We start from the raw sequence: 16,061 nt of genomic DNA on the forward strand, positions 1-16,061 counted from the left end.
CTAACATATAGCCGCATACAGCCGCCCTGCCCGAAGGGCAGCTACCCTCGACGGAGTCGCCGCCGGAGGCTCGCCAACAGCCTCCGGCGGCGACTCCGTCGAGGTGGCTGCCCTTCGGGCAGATCTGCCGGGCAGAGCATATAGCCGCATATAGCCGCCCTGCCCGAAGGGCAGCCACCCCCGACGGAGTCGCCGCGGAGGCTCGCCAACAGCCTCCGACACAGGCAGGGCATACAGCCGCACAGCCGCCCTGCCCGAAGGGCAGCTACCCTCGACGGAGTCGCCGCCGGAGGCTCGCCAACAGCCTCCGGCGGCGACTCCGTCGAGGTGGCTGCCCTGCGGGCAGATCTGCCGGCATAGCATATAGCCGCATATAGCCGCCCGCCCGAGGCCAGTGCCCGAGGGCAGCCACCCCCCCAGTCGCCGCCGGAGGCCCGCACAGCCGGCCGCGACCGCCGACAGCACCAGCCGGCGGCCGCGGGCGCACGCACCAGCCTGGGGTCTCCGCGGCCGTGCACCGCCACGCCGGCGGCAGCGCTATCGCTCACCAGCCACTAGCCGGCTGGCGTTAGCGCAGCCGAACAGGCCTATCTTTGTTCCGTATTTAGTCTAACCGGCCCGACCTTTCTCCAGTCGGTCTACGCCGACCCCAGTATCGCGCCTGGCGCCGGCCGGAAAAATTTGCGCGCTGGCGCGGCCGCGGCGGCCGTCGCCGAGCGTGGTGGCTGCGCGGGTGGCCGTGCCGGCGTTGAGAACTCACTATCGTAGTTACCCCAACCTTTTAAAGACAGATCAGAAAAAATTTGAGTCCATCTTTCACACCCCCATCGGCATCCACAGGTGCCCACCGGAGCGTCTGAGCAGACTAGAAGACCAGTGAGTGTGCAGCGGTGCGGGACGGGCCGGGGCGGACGCCGGTGCGGCTGGCGCGGCGCATTGGCGTGGAGGTGGCGCACAAGCGAACAAAGCGCCTGGCCGGCCGTTGGGGCGGCCGCCGCGGGCGGCACGGCGGGCGATCTGCGGCCGGCCAGCGACCAGGCGGGCCGGAGCGCGGGCGCGGCCGTGGGGCCGCCGGCTGGAGCGCCGGGGCCGGCCGTGGCGGCGGGCCGGGCCGCCGGCGGCCGTCTTTCTCCCCGGGCCGCCGCCTCAGGCGAGCCCTCGACGCGGCAACGGACACGCTGACCGCCAGATGACCTCGCCGTACATCCTACCGTCGGCACCGCTTGACGCGGCCGACACTCCCGAGCTGGACTCGTTCTCGCTCGTCCACGGCGTCTCGTTCTCGTCGCTGGTTGCACCCACCCGCGAGCTGTACACGGCCGCGCTCGAATTCTACCTCGACCTCGGGTTCAAGGAAGGCCTCGTGTACAGCCGGCAGTCGGGGGCCGCCGCGCCGGACGACTCGTGCATCGAGTCGGACGCCGAGACGTGGCTGCACTCGGCCGGCGCCCACGCCGACGAGGGCGAGCGCGTGACCATCAAGCTGCGGCTGGTCCCCGGCGCGACGTCCGGCACGTCGGCCGGCGCGGCCGCGCCGGACGCGGACTGGCGCACGCTGTCGCCGACGCTGGTGCTGTTCACGCCGTTCGTGGACAGCCTGATCCAGCTGCTGCGCAAGCGCAAGACGCTCTTCCAGACGGTGCCGTCGGACGCCCAGCCGGTGGAGGTCTACTGCCACGACCCGCTGGGCCACCTGGTCGGGTTCACGACCAAGCGCAACGCGTTCTCGTCGCGCACGGCGGCGCCGACGCCAGCGCCGGCGCCGCGCACGGCCACGCCGGCGGCGCCGGCGCCGGCGGGCGGGCGCCGCAAGCGCATCGGCATGATCACGTCGGGCGGCGACGCGCCGGGCATGTGCGCGGCGGTCCGCGCGGTGGTGCGGTCGGCGATCGCCAAGAACTGCGACGCGTTCGCGATCTACGAGGGCTACGAGGGCCTCGTGCAGGGCGGGGACATGATCAAGCAGATGTCGTGGGAGGACGTGCGCGGGTACCTCTCCGAGGGCGGCACGCTGATCGGCACGGCGCGGTGCGCGGCGTTCCGCGAGCGCGCCGGGCGGCTGCGCGCGGCCCGCAACATGATCGTGAACGGGATCGACGCGCTGATCGTGTGCGGCGGCGACGGCTCGCTCACCGGCGCGGACCTGTTCCGGTCCGAGTGGCCCGGGCTGGTCGCCGAGCTGGTCTCGACCGGCGAGCTGACGGCGGCCGCGGCCGAGCCGTACCGGCACCTGACGATCGTCGGGCTCGTCGGGTCGATCGACAACGACATGTCGTCGACGGACGCGACGATCGGCGCGTTCTCGTCGCTCTCGCGGATCTGCCAGTCGGTGGACTTCATCGACGCGACCGCGTTCTCGCACTCGCGCGCGTTCGTCGTCGAGGTCATGGGCCGGCACTGCGGCTGGCTCGCGCTGATGGCCGGGCTGGCCACCGGCGCCGACTACATCTTCATCCCCGAGCAGCCGCCGAGCGCGCAGACGTGGGGCGACGAGATGTGCGCCATCATCGACGCGCACCGCAAGAAGGGCAAGCGCAAGTCGGTCGTGATCGTCGCCGAGGGCGCGATCGACAACGAGCTCAACCCGGTCACGGCCGAGCACGTCAAGGACCTGCTCGTCCAGAAGCTCGGGCTCGACACGCGCATCACCACGCTCGGGCACGTCCAGCGCGGCGGCACCGCCGTCGCGTACGACCGCATGCTGGCGACCATGCAGGGCGTCGACGCCGTCGACGCCGTGCTCGAGTCCACGCCCGAGACGCCGTCGCCGATGATCGCCATCACCGAGAACAAGATCTCGCGCAAGCCGCTGGTCGAGTCGGTCGCGCTGACCAAGTCGGTCGCGGCCGCGATCGAGGCCAAGGACTTCGACAAGGCCATGGCGCTGCGCGACACGGACTTTGCCGAGTACTACGCCGCGTTCCAGGCGACCACGATCGCCGACGACGACTCCAAGGCCGCCAGCCTGCCGGCCGAGAACCGGCTCAAGATCGCGATCGTCAACGTGGGCGCGCCGGCCGGCGGCATGAACGCGGCCACGCGCGCGGCCGCGTGCTACTGCCTGGCCCGCGGCTACAAGCCCTACGCGATCCACAACGGCTTCACCGGCCTGACCCGCCACGACTCGGTCCGCGAGCTGTCGTGGCTCGACGTCGAGGCGTGGATCATCCGCGGCGGCTCCGAGATCGGCACGAACCGCTCGCTGCCGGACGTCGACATCGGCATGGTCGCGTACTACTTCCAGAAGTACCAGTTCGACGGCCTGCTCATCGTCGGCGGCTTCGAGGCCTTCCTGGCGCTGCACCAGCTCGAGCGCGCGCGCAAGAACTACCCCGCGTTCCGGATCCCCATGGTCTGCCTGCCGGCGACCATCTCCAACAACGTGCCCGGCACCGAGTACTCGCTCGGCAGCGACACGTGCCTGAACGCGCTGGTCGACTACTGCGACGCCATCAAGCAGTCCGCGTCCGCCACCCGCCGCCGCGTCTTTGTCGTCGAGGTCCAGGGCGGCAAGTGCGGCTACGTCGCCACCTACGCCGGCCTCTGCGTGGGCGCCATCGCCGTCTACTCCCCGGAGGAGGGCATCACCATCCGCCAGCTCGAGCAGGACGTCGAGCGGCTGCGCACCAACTTCGGCGCCGACCAGGGCCAGAACCGCGGCGGCAAGCTGCTGCTGCGCAACGAGAAGGCCTCCAAGGTCTTCACCACCCAGCTCATCGCCGACATCATCCGCGAGGAGGCCAAGGGGCGCTTCGACGCCCGCACCGCCATTCCGGGCCACGTCCAGCAGGGCGGCATCCCGTCCCCGATGGACCGCCTGCGCGCGACGCGTCTGGCCGTCAAGTGCATGCAGTTCATCGAGAACAACCAGTCAGCGGGCTCTGACTCGGCCTCGGCCTCGGTCATTGGCATTCTCGGCGCCAAGGTCGTGTTCTCGAGCGTCCGCGACCTCTACGAGCACGAGACCGAGGTCGACAACCGCCGCCCGCGCCGCGTGTTCTGGGCGGCCATGAAGAAGACGAGCAACATGCTGTCGGGCACGTCGCCGACCGACGTTTAGGTAGCCAATGCACCGTTTGAGACGGCATCCCGTAGAGCGGCCCACGCCGGGCCGCTGCGGCAATTGGCGGCGACCGGGTGGAGGCTGCCGGTGGCGCGTGGCGCGTGGCGCGGCCGGGTAGCACGCATGTAGCCGCAGCGGCATGTAGCCGCCGGCGCGGGAGATTGCGCGCGGGCGCGCTGCGCGTGTCGGGTGCGGCGAGCGCGGCCGAGCGCGGCCGGGGGGCCTGGTCCGCGTGCCGGCCGCGTGCTCTGGCGCCGGCCGCGGCGCCGCTGCTCGTCGCGGCCGGGGCCGCCCGCCGCACGCCGTGCGGCTCACCCCTCGCGCCACCGTCCGTGCGGCGCGCGCCCCAACCGCGCCCAACACTGTCGGATAAACGTCGCGTCACGTGACTCTGCCGGCCCGCCAAGCCACCCGATTCGTCGACGGTTCCGGCGCCCAGGTACGCACGGCCCGCCGGCCGCTGTTAACCGCCCTTACCCGGCCACGGAACCCAACACTAATCCCTCACGACCCTTCCGACTCGCGGCCCACACTCTAGCAAACACCGCCAAAGTTGCCCTTTCCCTCAGGCCTGTTTTTCCATCCTTTTTTCCTTTTCTTTTGCTCCTCGTCTTCCTTTCTTATTTCATTCGATCTAAGTCAAAGATTTTATTAGCTACAATGGCATCAATTGCTTCCATCAAGCGGGCTGCTAGACAGTTCTCGACGTCTTCGTCGGCGGCGGCGCCGCTGTCGAAGTACCTGGTCAACAAGAACGCGGCTTCGCCTCTTGTTGGACAGAAGGACCTGGCTCTCTACCCCAACCGTCGACTGGCTTCGACGGCGGGCGGCCCCATCCAGGTAAGTCTGGCGCAGGGATGCGCGGACGCGCGGGCGCGACGGGCGGGAGCTTGGACGAGCCGAGCCAGTTGGCCGCAGCGACGATAGGGGACGCGGGGGCGGTTGGCGGCGGCGGCCAGCATTGGTGGCCGCCGGCGGGCACTGGTGGCCGCCGGGAGCGTCTGCGCAATTCTCGGCGTGTTCTGCAGCCGCCGCGACCGCGCTGCCGCGTTGCCGGCTTCCGGGCGTTGACGTTTGGCGGCGCGCGGTTTTTTTGTGCTAGTGCGTCCTTTCGGAGATATGTCATCCCGCACCGGTCGACGCCGGCCGTGGCCCCCCACCCGGCGCCAACCACGCCGGCACGCGTCTGCGCGTCCGGCGCGGCGGTCGCGGCCGTGGCCGGCGGTCGTCGCCCCCGTTCGCACGTCCACCCCCTCGCCCGTCCACCCCCCGCCAACGACCACTGCTGACCGCAGATCACCGTCCGTGACGCCCTCAACCAGGCCATGGCCGAGGAGATGGAGCGCGACGAGGCTGTCTTCCTGATGGGAGAGGAGGTCGCGCAGTACAACGGCGCCTACAAGGTCTCCCGCGGACTGCTGGACAAGTTCGGCGAGAAGCGGGTCATCGACACGCCCATTACCGAGGCCGGTTTCGCCGGTATCTGTGTCGGTGCCGCCCTCGCGGGCCTGAAGCCCATCTGCGAGTTCATGACTTTCAACTTTGCGATGCAGGCCATCGATCACATCGTCAACTCTGCGGCGAAGACGTACTATATGTCTGGCGGGACCCAGCCTTGTAACGTCACGTTCCGTGGCCCCAACGGCGCCGCCGCCGGTGTCGGTGCGCAGCACTCGCAGGACTACGCCGCGTGGTACGGCTCGATCCCCGGCCTCAAGGTCGTCTCGCCGTACTCGGCCGAGGACGCCAAGGGCCTGATGAAGGCCGCCATCCGCGACCCCAACGTCACCGTCTTCCTCGAGAACGAGATCATGTACGGCGAGACCTTCACGCTCTCGGAGGAGGCCCAGTCGCCCGAGTTTGTGATCCCGCTCGGCAAGGCCAAGATCGAGCGCGAGGGCACCGACGTCACGCTCGTCTCGCACTCGCGCCCGGTCGAGTTCTGCCTGCAGGCCGCTGAGCTGCTTGCCAAGGAGAACATCTCGGCCGAGGTCATCAACCTGCGCTCGATCAAGCCCATGGACGTTGACGCCATCGTGGCCTCGGTCAAGAAGACCAACCGCCTGGTCGCTGTCGACGCCGGCTTCCCGGCCTTTGGCTTCGGCTCCGAGATCGCCGCCCAGATGATGGAGTCCGAGGGCTGGGACTACCTTGACGCCCCGGTCGAGCGTGTCACCGGTGCCGAGGTCCCGACCCCGTACGCCGTCGAGCTCGAGTCCCTGGCTTTCCCCACCACGGACGTCATCGTGAAGGGTAAGCGACCGCCGCGGAACCTGCTAACATCCAGCTGCCAAGAAGACCCTCTACCTGCCCTTCTAGATAGACCGCAACCCCGATAGATGGGCCCTGCCCACCTGGTTTTGTTTACCTTGCCCAGCGTCGGCCGCCGGTCCGCCGCGCGTGTATGTAGATCCTACACAGGCAATATAATTCGTCTCCCGACTGTGGCGCTGTGCGCTCTGTGCTCGGCATCTCTGCCTGGCAGCTGATCTGCCATTTCTCGTAGCGGCCGGCTCCACGGCCAAATGGTCCCAGCCGACGTCAAAAATTTGACCTCGCCAATTTGACCTCGACCGGAACAACTCGCCACGCCCTTCTGCCTGCACCGACGGGCTCCGACAGACACCGCGCCCGATCTCCTGCGGTCCATCCGCCCATTCTCGCCCGTCCTCGGCCCTCGCGCCCTGCAATCATGCCGTCCAACCAGGTTCTCTCGGCCTACCGGACGCTTCTCCGGGCCACCCGCATCGCATTCGACAAGGACCTGCGCATGCTCACGTCGGCGCGCGCGCAGGCCGCCGAGCAGATGCGTGCCGGCCGGGTCGAGTTCGCCAACCCGACGCCGGAGGTCCTCCAGGAGCGGCTCGTCTTCCTCAACGACGTGGCCACGATGCTCCGGAGCAACATCGTCCAGGGCGAGCGCATCGCCACCGAGGAGGAGGCCGCCGGCGAGGCCGTCGCCACGGTGTCTACCAAGCACGACGCCGAGCTGACCAACCAGGAGCGCGCGACCTACAGTAAGTGTGGCGCTGGCGGCGCTGACGGCAGAACTGCGGATACACGAACACACTGAGCTGGGCGACAACGAGTCGCTCAGGGTCAAGCCGGGCAAGACGAACCTGGCGGGCACGGCCCGGCGGATCGTGCGCAAGTCGTGCGGGGCGCCGCAGTAGCCCGGGGGTTGGGATCCATTGTACATTTTATCCTATCCGCAATCTAACATACATGCTACTCCTCATAGTCGGCCCTCTGGCTCTCGTAGACGGTGCGGCCCTGGCCGGGCGGCAGCTTGGGCCCGAGGTCGCTCTTGGGCTGCTTGGCCTTGGGCGCTTCGCCGAGCGCGGCGCGCGCCTGGTCGAGCAGCTTGCGCTTGTTGGCCTGGGCGAGCTTGACGTTCTGGGCGCCGTGCGCGTCGTCGCCGAGCGCCCGGGGCCGGCCCCAGGTCACGCGCAGCGGACAGCCGCGGATGACGACGGCGGTGCCGGTGGCGTCCGCGGCCTTCTCGGCGTCCTCGCGGGTGGTGTAGTTGACGAACGCGCAGCGGGCGCGGTGCGAGCAGACGACCGACTTGAGCGCGCCGTAGGCCTCGAAGTGGCGGCGCAGCTCGTACTCGGGCAGGTCGTCGTCGACGCCGGTCAGGAAAAGCGACATGATTTTGGGGTCCTTCGGCGTCGTCAGCTTGCCGCCGATCTCGCCGACCTTGGCCACGAGCTTGGCCAGGTTCGCGCGGTTCTTAGGCTTGCCGGCGGACTCGCCTGCGGCGTCGGCGCCCTCGCCCTCGGTCTCGCCGCCAAAGTTGGCCACGTTGCTCTTGCGGTAGTACGGCTCGGCCTGGGCGAGCCGCTTGAGCAGCTCGCGCCCAGCGATCTCTGTCCGCGACTGCGTCTCGAAGATGTGGTCGCCTTGGCCCTCCTTGATGCGCTGCTCGATGGCCTGCGCGACAAACTGCTTCGAGATCACGTTCTGGGGCTCGACCGTGGTCAGCGACGTCGAGCTCGACGTCGAGCCCTCGACCATGCGCAGGGCGGCGTCGCGGATCGCGAGCGGCAGGCCGAACGTCAGATCGAGCATGCAGCACTGGCAGCAGTTCTTCTGCTGCGAGCACGTCCGGCAGATGCCTGTCTTCTTGTACCGCGTGTTGGGCTCGGGCATCCACCGGAAGACGGTGAAGGGCCGGGTGCAGAGCTTGCACTCGGCGCCGTACCGCTCGCGCATCATCTTGATGTACGGGTTCGGCCCGAGGCACGTCTCGCAGACGGCGGGGACGGCCGTGTCCTCCCACGACGACTTGTGGATGTCGGACCTGGGGTTAGCAGTGCGCGGCGACGGAACGTACTTTGGCGGCATGTTGATGGCGAGAAGCGTGGCGAGGATCGAAAATGAAGGCCGAGCCGCACGGCGGGCCGGGTAAGCCTCCGGCGGGTCCGCGCCGCACGGCGTGCGGCGCCGGGCGGCCCCGGGTAACTTCCCCGGACATCCACCGGGTAAGGACCGACCGGCCGGGTAAGCTCGGCCGCTGGCCAATCAAGGCCTGCGGAGGCCGTCGGATAGCGCGCGCCGGCGCCGCGCCGCGCGCCGCTTGTGCCGCATCCGCCACGTCTTTCGGTGCGGCGTCGGCAATCCGACCGGGGCGCACAAGCCTCCCGCGCCACCATCCGGCGTCTGGCCGCCAGCAGGGGCATTGCAAACCGGGGGACGGCCAATGGTCGGCCGCCGGCGACCCCAGACTCGTAGGTCTGCCGGGCCAAGGGCCGCCGCGGCTCGCCCGCCGCGCCGCACCGCGCCCGCCGCGCCCGTCGCCGTCGTCCGCAGCCAGCCCCGTCGCCGCCGGGTCTGTGTATAGGCGCCAGGGCATCGACGCCGCCACCAGCCGCCGCGCTGCACGGCCGGGGTTTCGGTTACCGTCCAGCGATCGCGATGGTATGCATGGTGGGGTCGTCCGGCGCCGCGCCGGCCGCTATGTCTCGGCGCGGCTTGGGCCGCTACGCAGCCTCTACGGTCCGACGCGCGCCCTGGATCGGCAGGCCGGACAGCCGGCTGCAAGCCATACCCAAGACATGCAGCGCCGCTGGTGCCGCCGTCTAGCTGTAGAGTCGTGGCTGGCGCCAGGCCGGGCGAGGCCACAGGCCGTGGCTCCGCCGTGCACTGGGGCGCTGTCCAATCTGGGCGTTCGTAATAGTGTGCACAACACCGTATATTACAAAAACATTATCCGTCGGTTCCCTTTTTTTCTTTCTTTTGCCCATACACTCAACCACTGCCCCCGCTCTGAGCCCCGGCTTCGTTTGTTTGAACTCTAGAAGCATTCATCATGATCAGATCCGTCCGCTCGTCTTCGGCTGTGTCGCGGCGCGCCGCCAAGGGCCTCTCCCGCTCCGCAGTCGCCATGAGATCGGCGGCTCTTTCGACCGCGGCCCCCGCCGCCCGGATTCAGTCCGTCCTGGCTACCCGCGCTGCTAGGTAAGCCCAGACCCTCGCCGCTGGTGCGCCGTGGTAGATGACCCGGTGCGATGGCCGTACGGTCGACGGCCGCTGCTGTGCCCGCTGCGCGTCGGTGTTCCGGATACCTGTATCGGAAGCCGTACTGCAGCGGCGGCCGGCCATTGTGGCCGGCCATCACGCCAGCAGAGCGCCGGGCGAATCCGCCGCCGGCCTGGCTGGTCATCCGGCGCGTCCGCCGGGGATTCCGGCGCTATACGATATGGGACAGAGACTGACAGCTTAGACCCCAGCTCGCCAAGGCCTTTGCCCCGTCGACCTTCCTGGCCCGCACGTACGGTACGCATCCACCGCCGAGTCGCACTGACGCCGCAGCCGTCCAGACCGTTCCCGTGCCCACCATGGCTGAGTCCATCTCGGAGGGCACCCTTAAGCAGTGGGTCAAGCGTAAGTTGCGTGACCGTTTCGTTAGCTGACCTTGCAGAGGTCGGTGACTACGTCGAGCTGGACGAGGAGGTTGCCTCCATCGAGACCGACAAGGTATGTGGCCGCGCATTGAACGCGCGCTGACGCCAGATCGACGTTGCTGTCAACGCCCCTGCTGCCGGCACCATCGTCGAGCTTCTCGCCGAGGAGGACGCGACCGTCACCGTCGGCCAGGACCTGTTCAAGATCGACACCAGCGGCGCGCCGTCCGAGAAGCCCGCTGAGGAGGCCAAGCCCGCCGAGAGCGCGCCCGCTCCGGCTGCCGAGGCCCCCAAGCCCGCCGCCGAGGCCCCCAAGCCCGCCGAGGCCCCCAAGCCCGCCGCGCCGGCTGCTCCCAAGGAGGCCCCCAAGCCCGCCGCGCCCGTCGAGACCGTCCCCGGTGTCGGCAGCCGCACCGAGAGCCGCGTCAAGATGAACCGCATGCGTCTGCGCATTGCCGAGCGTCTGAAGCAGTCGCAGAACACGGCCGCGTCGCTGACGACCTTCAACGAGGTCGACATGTCGAACCTGATCGAGTTCCGCAAGCTCTACAAGGACGAGATCCTCAAGAAGACCGGCATCAAGCTCGGCTTCATGTCGGCGTTCTCCAAGGCCGTCTGCCTGGCTGCCAAGGAGATCCCCGCCGTCAACGGTGCCATTGAGGGTCCCAACGGCGGCGACACCATCGTCTACCGCGACTACGTCGACATCTCGGTCGCTGTTGCCACCCCGAAGGGTCTCGTCACGCCCATCGTCCGCAACGCCGAGGGCTTGTCGATGCTCGAGATCGAGGCCGCTATCGCCGAGCTCGGCAAGAAGGCCCGTGACAACAAGCTCACGATCGAGGACATGGCTGGTGGCACCATCACCATCTCCAACGGCGGTGTCTTTGGCTCGCTGATGGGCACTCCCATCATCAACCTGCCCCAGACCGCCGTCCTGGGCCTGCACGCTGTCAAGGACCGTGTCGTCCCCGTCAACGGCAAGCCGGAGATCCGCCCGTACATGTACCTCGCCCTGACCTACGACCACAGACTGCTTGACGGACGTGAGGCTGTCACCTTCCTCAAGCTCGTCAAGGAGTTCATCGAGGACCCCAGAAAGATGCTGCTCTAAGCTGGTGCACCTGCACTAACCACAACACCATGGCCCGGCCAGGAGGTTACGCTTCCGACTGACAACGCCTTTGTATAACGCGGTCCTGCCGCCCCTGATCTACCAGTTTTGTCTGTATTGTGCAGTGTCGTTCATGTTTTCTTTCTCATCCGAGAACTGTATTCTCATAATATTATCCCTACCCGGTCTCGGACCGGGCGTTTATTCAAATTGGCGCAATTGCGCGGAGGGCTGCAGGTAGCTGGCCGGCCCCCGCCCGCCGAGCCCGGCTTAGATCTGTGCCGTTAGTTCCGGCAGACGGATTGCGCTAGCAAGAAGCGCTATTTTTCCGGGGTCGCGTTTATGTAACCAGAGCGCTGATATTACGTACGCCGCGCCAGCGGCGGGGGCTTGGTAAGCGCTCATGTAAGCGCGTTCGTGCGGCTCGAGAGCCGGCGGGGGGCGGCGAGCTGCAGACGGCCGCTGGCGCGCGCGATGTGGTCACGTGAGGGCACTAACGGCGCGCCATCAAAACGCAGTCACAGCAACGACCGGCAATAGGGTTTAAGCGGGCCAACCACCACATCAACACACAAATTATTAGGGTTCAATGTGCCAATTAGTGCTAGCAGAGAAAAAAAACAGTGCAAACACTACACCAACGACACACATTTTTCGGTTGGGAATAATTGTATATTCACCTTCGTCTTTTTCTTCTCTCGTTATACTATCAATTCAACAACCAGTCGACAGTAACGATGTCTCACAGAAAATACGAAGCTCCCAGACACGGATCTCTCGGCTTCCTGCCCAGAAAGAGAGCCGCCCGTCACCAGGGCAAGGTCAAGTCCTTCCCCACCGATGACAAGTCGAAGCCCGTCCACCTGACCGCTTTCGTCGGTTACAAGGTAAGTCCATCGAATTCACCCAGGAGCATTCGCGGCCGACGATGGAGTGCAAGCAGACGCACGGCAGTGAGCACATATGGCGATCAGATCACACAGAACGACGTGGGTGCATCGGGAGTCTGGTTGGATTGTCGAGAAAATTTTGCCGCAGGGCATGTTTTCTGGTCCGGCAGATGATCGCTTGGCTGCGTCGGTCTGGGTGCTCGGGGCGCCGTGCGCACAGTGTCTGCAATGCGGTTACTATCGTCGGTGGGCTTGCTGGTGTGGACGGAAAATTTTTTTGATGAGCGTGTTCTAACCAATCAGGCCGGTATGACCACTGTTGTCCGTGACCTGGACCGTCCCGGCTCCAAGATGCACAAGCGTGAGGTTGTCGAGGCTGTCACTGTCGTCGACACCCCTCCCCTTGTCATTGTCGGTGTTGTCGGCTACATCGAGACCCCCCGTGGTCTGCGTTCGCTGACCACTGTCTGGGCTGAGCACCTGTCGGAGGAGGTCAAGCGCCGCTTCTACAAGAACTGGTACCAGAGCAAGAAGAAGGCCTTCACCAAGTACACCAAGAAGTACGCCGACGAGGGTGTCTCGGTCGCTCGCGAGCTGGAGAGAATCAAGAAGTACTGCACTGTTGTCCGTGTCCTCGCGCACACTCAGATCCGCAAGACTCCTCTGTCGCAGAAGAAGGCTCACCTTCTTGAGATCCAGGTCAACGGTGGTTCGATCTCGGACAAGGTTGACTGGGCCAAGGAGCACTTTGAGAAGGAGGTCGACGTCTCGTCGGTCTTCGAGCAGGACGAGGTCATCGACGCCATCGCCGTCACCAAGGGTCACGGTTTCGAGGGTGTCACCGCCCGTTGGGGTACCAAGAAGCTTCCCCGCAAGACCCACAAGGGTCTGCGCAAGGTCGCTTGTATCGGTGCCTGGCACCCGGCCCACGTCCAGTGGACTGTTGCCCGTGCCGGTCAGCGTGGTTACCACCACCGTACGTCGGTCAACCACAAGATCTACCGCATCGGCAAGGCCGAGGACAAGGCCAACGCCGCGACCGAGTTCGACCGCACCGAGAAGACCATCACCCCCATGGGTGGCTTCGTCCGCTACGGTGACGTCAAGAACGACTACGTCATGGTCAAGGGCTCGATCCCCGGTGTCAAGAAGCGTGTCATCACCCTCCGCAAGTCGCTGCGCACCCACACCTCGAGATGGGCTCTGGAGAACGTTTCGCTCAAGTGGATCGACACCGCCTCCAAGTTCGGCAAGGGCCGCTTCCAGACCCCGGCTGAGAAGCACGCTTTCATGGGCACTACGAAGAAGGATCTCTAAATGCATTTCTAAAGTAGTTTTCTTTTAATAAAAGAATCTTGTTTTGTGAGTTTGTGGTCTTCTTCTGTGTCCTTCGTCCTCTTTTATGTTTTATTCTCTCATGTAAACTATAGTATAAAAAGAGATTAAGAAGAGAACGAAATAATAAAAAAAGTTTATAAGTACTTTTGCCTTAAGATTGTTCTGGTGCGTCCTCGTCCGCGTCCGCGTCCGCGTCCGCGGCCTTTTCGTAGCGGTCACGCATGGTTTCGAGCCCGCGCTTGAGGAACTGCTGGTAGCTGGTGCCGTCCTTGGCCGCGGCCTTGTCGGCGATCGACATCTTGCTGCCCTCGGCGCCAAGACCGACGCCGGGCGCGTACACCTCGGCCTCGATCGCGGTCGCGATCCCGCTGCCCGTCGCCCCCAGCCCGCTGCCGGACTTCCACCCCATCTTTTCGAGCAGCTTCGAGCCCTTGCTGGCAAACGCGTCCGCCGGCGCGTCCGCAAACATGTCGACGTCGTCCTCGGGCGCGGGCGCGGGCGCCGCCTTGGGCGCCTTGGGTTTGGCCGTCTTGGCCTCCTTGGCCGCTGCCGGCACCGGCTTTCCAGGCTGGTTGTGCACGCGGCGGCGCTCGAACGCGCGGTCCCGGTACGCGGCCGCGCTCGGCAGCTTGGCGCGCCGCGCGATCCGCGCGCGCGCGTGCTCGACCGCGCCCGCGTTCTGTAGATTGAACTTGTGCAGCGCCGACAGCCGCTCGTGCGTGTTGACCTGGTCCTGCGACTGGAACTTGCGCGCGCACAGCAGGCACGCTGCCCGCGTCGTCGGGTCCGCGAACGACTCCTGGTAGCTGGTGCGGTCGGACCGGCCGGGCGCGTCCGCCGCGGCCGCGGCGTCTTTGCCGCGCAGCTCGGCCTGCTTGCGCTGCCACTTCTGCAGCTGCGGCGCCATCTTCATGGGCGCGATCGGCGCCGCCGTCGCCGCCGCCGGCTTCTTCTTCCTGCGGTCGTCGTCCGCGGCCTCGGCCGCGTCCTCCGCCGGCTCGTCCGCGTCCAGCGCCGGCTCGTCCGCGCCCGGCTCCGGCCACAGCGACGCAAACGCAGCCTCGTCCCAGTACGACAGCCGCAGGCCCGTGCTCGACCCGAACACGAACCGCGAGTCGGCCACGGCGCCGTGGACCGGCACAAACACGCCCGCGTGGATGTACGACGGCCGGACGGCGGCGCCGTCGATGGCAAGCGCCGGGTTGGCGCGCAGCTCGTCGAGCGCGCGGCGCGACTCGTCCGCCGTCCGGAACTCGACGAACGCGAAGCCGTACGACCGGCCCGTGTCGCGGTCGCGCACGAGCAGCAGCCGGCGGAACGCTGTCGCCAGCGCGCCCGTGAGCGCGTCGGCGATCGCCGCCTCCGCCGTGTCCGCGCCCAGCCCGCGCAGCATCAGGAACTGCGACGCGGCCGTGCCCACGTCGCCCGCGCCGTCGTTCTCCTTGCGCGTGCCCGTGCGCGCCGCCGTGCACCGATAGCACTCGGTCCGGCGCGCAAAGTTGCTGGCGCCGCACTGCCGTCAGCGCGCCCGTCCGCATACGCACCGCTCGGCACTGCCAGCCGTCCTCCTCGTTCTGGGGGTCGCGCGAGTACGCTATGCGCACGCGTGCGCCCTTGACGGGGATGAACGGGTGGTGTTTGTCCATAAATTCCCTGGCGTCGTCGAGCTCGCCGAAGCGCACGAACGCAAAGCCCCGGCTTTCGCCTGCGGTCAGCGCGCCCTGCGCCGTACGTACGTGTCTGCCGGTCCCTGATGATCATGATCTTGCTGACTTTGTCGGTGAGGGCCAGGATCGCGGCTTGGAGCTGGGGTGAGCGCGGGTGGCTGATCAAACATACGTCTTCCTCGGTAAGGTCCGTTTCCAGGCCCTGCAGGATGATATCCTTGGCCGGGTGTCCGAGCGGCGAGCGCGCGCGCTCGCGAGGGCGCTCGTACGAGCGCGACCGCGATCGCGACCGCGACCGCGACCGTGATCGCGGCCGCCAGCGCCCGCGGCTGCGGCCGTCCGAGGCCGGCGAGGGCGTGCGCGACGTCCGGTCCGACGCCCGATCCGACGCCCGGTCCGACGCCCGGTCCGACGCCCGATCGTATGTGCGCTGGCGCTCGCGATCGCGGCCGCGGTCCCGCCAGTCGCGGTTGCGGTCTCGGTCTCGGTCGCGGTCGCGGTCGCGGTCTCGGTCGCGGTCTCCCCGCTCGCGCTCGCGCTCACGCCCTCCACGACGCTCCCGGTCCGGACTCGACGACCCGTACGACCGCGGCGAGCTCCGCCGGTCGTGCTCCGGCTCGCGGCCGGCCGCGCCGTGGCCGTGACCGCCCCGGTACGATCCGCGGCCGTCGCGGCCGTAGCCTTGGTAGCCTCTCTCGGCCCGCTGGGGGCCCTGGCGGCCGTCGTGCCAGTCGCCCTGGCGGTCGCCCCGGTACACCATCTCCCGCAGCGTCGGTCAATGCCTGTCTGGCTGGAATGGTCGTGCTCGAGGTGGCGGAAGCGTGCGCTGCTGGGTGCTTAACTACAACTTTGGCCTCGTCACGTCTCTGCGCCCACGCCACGCCCGACAGCTGTGACAAGATAAGCGACAGCACGATGCCGCGGGCCGGCGAGCAGACGCGGCCACTGGCGATCCAGCCGGCGGAGACGCCCAGCCTGGACTACGAGACACTGGACCGCCGCGAGCTCCTGGTCAACGTGATCGAGAGCTCGGACTATACGGCCATGCATGTGCTGGCCAACGATGAGGTACGTTGGCGGGAA

At 67.3% G+C, this 16,061-nt stretch overlaps 7 protein-coding genes across 7 annotated transcripts; 5 read left to right on the forward strand and 2 right to left on the reverse strand.

Moving 5' to 3' along the window:
• The first annotated feature begins 1,785 nt into the window (after positions 1–1,785).
• V1510DRAFT_414944 (phosphofructokinase domain-containing protein) lies at positions 1,786–4,085 on the forward strand. The gene has a single exon (XM_066933502.1). The coding sequence runs from the start codon at positions 1,823–1,825 to the stop codon at positions 4,058–4,060; it is 2,238 nt and encodes a 745-aa protein (XP_066789748.1). The 5' UTR covers positions 1,786–1,822; the 3' UTR covers positions 4,061–4,085.
• A 261-nt stretch (positions 4,086–4,346) lies between these two features.
• Positions 4,347–6,505, forward strand: V1510DRAFT_376512 (thiamine diphosphate-binding protein). The gene is made up of 3 exons (XM_066931567.1): positions 4,347–4,903; positions 5,359–6,316; positions 6,351–6,505. Exons 1-3 carry the CDS (start codon positions 4,724–4,726, stop codon positions 6,380–6,382), a joined length of 1,170 nt encoding a protein of 389 aa, XP_066789749.1. The 5' UTR covers positions 4,347–4,723; the 3' UTR covers positions 6,383–6,505.
• Positions 6,506–6,574: 69 nt separating this feature from the next.
• On the forward strand, positions 6,575–7,303 carry V1510DRAFT_429549 (uncharacterized protein). The gene is made up of 2 exons (XM_066935319.1): positions 6,575–7,080; positions 7,112–7,303. The coding sequence occupies exons 1-2, from the start codon at positions 6,756–6,758 to the stop codon at positions 7,234–7,236; spliced, it is 450 nt and encodes a 149-aa protein (XP_066789750.1). The 5' UTR covers positions 6,575–6,755; the 3' UTR covers positions 7,237–7,303.
• On the reverse strand, positions 7,244–8,425 carry V1510DRAFT_414952 (uncharacterized protein). The gene is made up of 2 exons (XM_066933503.1): positions 8,400–8,425; positions 7,244–8,366 (listed from the first exon to the last, which is right to left on the reverse strand). The coding sequence occupies exons 1-2, from the start codon at positions 8,408–8,410 to the stop codon at positions 7,292–7,294; spliced, it is 1,086 nt and encodes a 361-aa protein (XP_066789751.1). The 5' UTR covers positions 8,411–8,425; the 3' UTR covers positions 7,244–7,291.
• An 818-nt stretch (positions 8,426–9,243) lies between these two features.
• Positions 9,244–11,292, forward strand: V1510DRAFT_444805 (uncharacterized protein). Its single transcript, XM_066935692.1, has 5 exons — positions 9,244–9,523; positions 9,789–9,841; positions 9,878–9,949; positions 9,987–10,042; positions 10,079–11,292. The coding sequence occupies exons 1-5, from the start codon at positions 9,375–9,377 to the stop codon at positions 11,081–11,083; spliced, it is 1,335 nt and encodes a 444-aa protein (XP_066789752.1). The 5' UTR covers positions 9,244–9,374; the 3' UTR covers positions 11,084–11,292.
• Positions 11,293–11,723: 431 nt separating this feature from the next.
• On the forward strand, positions 11,724–13,466 carry V1510DRAFT_414960 (60S ribosomal protein uL3). The gene is made up of 2 exons (XM_066933504.1): positions 11,724–11,970; positions 12,277–13,466. The coding sequence occupies exons 1-2, from the start codon at positions 11,821–11,823 to the stop codon at positions 13,288–13,290; spliced, it is 1,164 nt and encodes a 387-aa protein (XP_066789753.1). The 5' UTR covers positions 11,724–11,820; the 3' UTR covers positions 13,291–13,466.
• On the reverse strand, positions 13,249–15,809 carry V1510DRAFT_392732 (uncharacterized protein). The gene is made up of 4 exons (XM_066931801.1): positions 15,151–15,809; positions 15,048–15,117; positions 14,856–15,016; positions 13,249–14,824 (listed from the first exon to the last, which is right to left on the reverse strand). Exons 1-4 carry the CDS (start codon positions 15,736–15,738, stop codon positions 13,463–13,465), a joined length of 2,181 nt encoding a protein of 726 aa, XP_066789754.1. The 5' UTR covers positions 15,739–15,809; the 3' UTR covers positions 13,249–13,462.
• Positions 15,810–16,061: the final 252 nt, after the last annotated feature.

The sequence above is a fragment of the Dipodascopsis tothii genome, assembly GCF_038497935.1.
Source record: "Dipodascopsis tothii strain CBS 759.85 unplaced genomic scaffold V1510scaffold_10, whole genome shotgun sequence".
Classification (NCBI taxonomy): Eukaryota; Fungi; Ascomycota; class Lipomycetes; order Lipomycetales; family Lipomycetaceae; genus Neoaidaea; species Neoaidaea tothii.

What these genes read in the sequence shown, in the direction of transcription:
- V1510DRAFT_444805 (XM_066935692.1), top strand. Translation starts at nt 9,375, where the DNA reads ATGATCAGATCCGTCCGCTCGTCTTCGGCTGTGTCGCGGCGCGCCGCC. An exon ending in CTGGCTACCCGCGCTGCTAG is followed by an intron (nt 9,524 to 9,788) that starts GTAAGCCCAGAC and finishes CTGACAGCTTAG; the next exon opens with ACCCCAGCTCGCCAAGGCCT. An exon ending in CTTCCTGGCCCGCACGTACG is followed by an intron (nt 9,842 to 9,877) that starts GTACGCATCCAC and finishes CTGACGCCGCAG; the next exon opens with CCGTCCAGACCGTTCCCGTG.
- V1510DRAFT_376512 (XM_066931567.1), top strand. Translation starts at nt 4,724, where the DNA reads ATGGCATCAATTGCTTCCATCAAGCGGGCTGCTAGACAGTTCTCGACG. An exon ending in CGGCGGGCGGCCCCATCCAG is followed by an intron (nt 4,904 to 5,358) that starts GTAAGTCTGGCG and finishes TGCTGACCGCAG; the next exon opens with ATCACCGTCCGTGACGCCCT. An exon ending in CACGGACGTCATCGTGAAGG is followed by an intron (nt 6,317 to 6,350) that starts GTAAGCGACCGC and finishes GCTAACATCCAG; the next exon opens with CTGCCAAGAAGACCCTCTAC.
- V1510DRAFT_414960 (XM_066933504.1), top strand. Translation starts at nt 11,821, where the DNA reads ATGTCTCACAGAAAATACGAAGCTCCCAGACACGGATCTCTCGGCTTC. An exon ending in CCGCTTTCGTCGGTTACAAG is followed by an intron (nt 11,971 to 12,276) that starts GTAAGTCCATCG and finishes CTAACCAATCAG; the next exon opens with GCCGGTATGACCACTGTTGT.
- V1510DRAFT_392732 (XM_066931801.1), bottom strand. Translation starts at nt 15,738, where the DNA reads ATGGTGTACCGGGGCGACCGCCAGGGCGACTGGCACGACGGCCGCCAG. An exon ending in CATCAGGGACCGGCAGACAC is followed by an intron (nt 15,017 to 15,047) that starts GTACGTACGGCG and finishes CGCTGACCGCAG; the next exon opens with GCGAAAGCCGGGGCTTTGCG. An exon ending in ACGGCTGGCAGTGCCGAGCG is followed by an intron (nt 14,825 to 14,855) that starts GTGCGTATGCGG and finishes CGCTGACGGCAG; the next exon opens with TGCGGCGCCAGCAACTTTGC.
- V1510DRAFT_429549 (XM_066935319.1), top strand. Translation starts at nt 6,756, where the DNA reads ATGCCGTCCAACCAGGTTCTCTCGGCCTACCGGACGCTTCTCCGGGCC. An exon ending in CCAGGAGCGCGCGACCTACA is followed by an intron (nt 7,081 to 7,111) that starts GTAAGTGTGGCG and finishes CGCTGACGGCAG; the next exon opens with AACTGCGGATACACGAACAC.
- V1510DRAFT_414944 (XM_066933502.1), top strand. Translation starts at nt 1,823, where the DNA reads ATGATCACGTCGGGCGGCGACGCGCCGGGCATGTGCGCGGCGGTCCGC.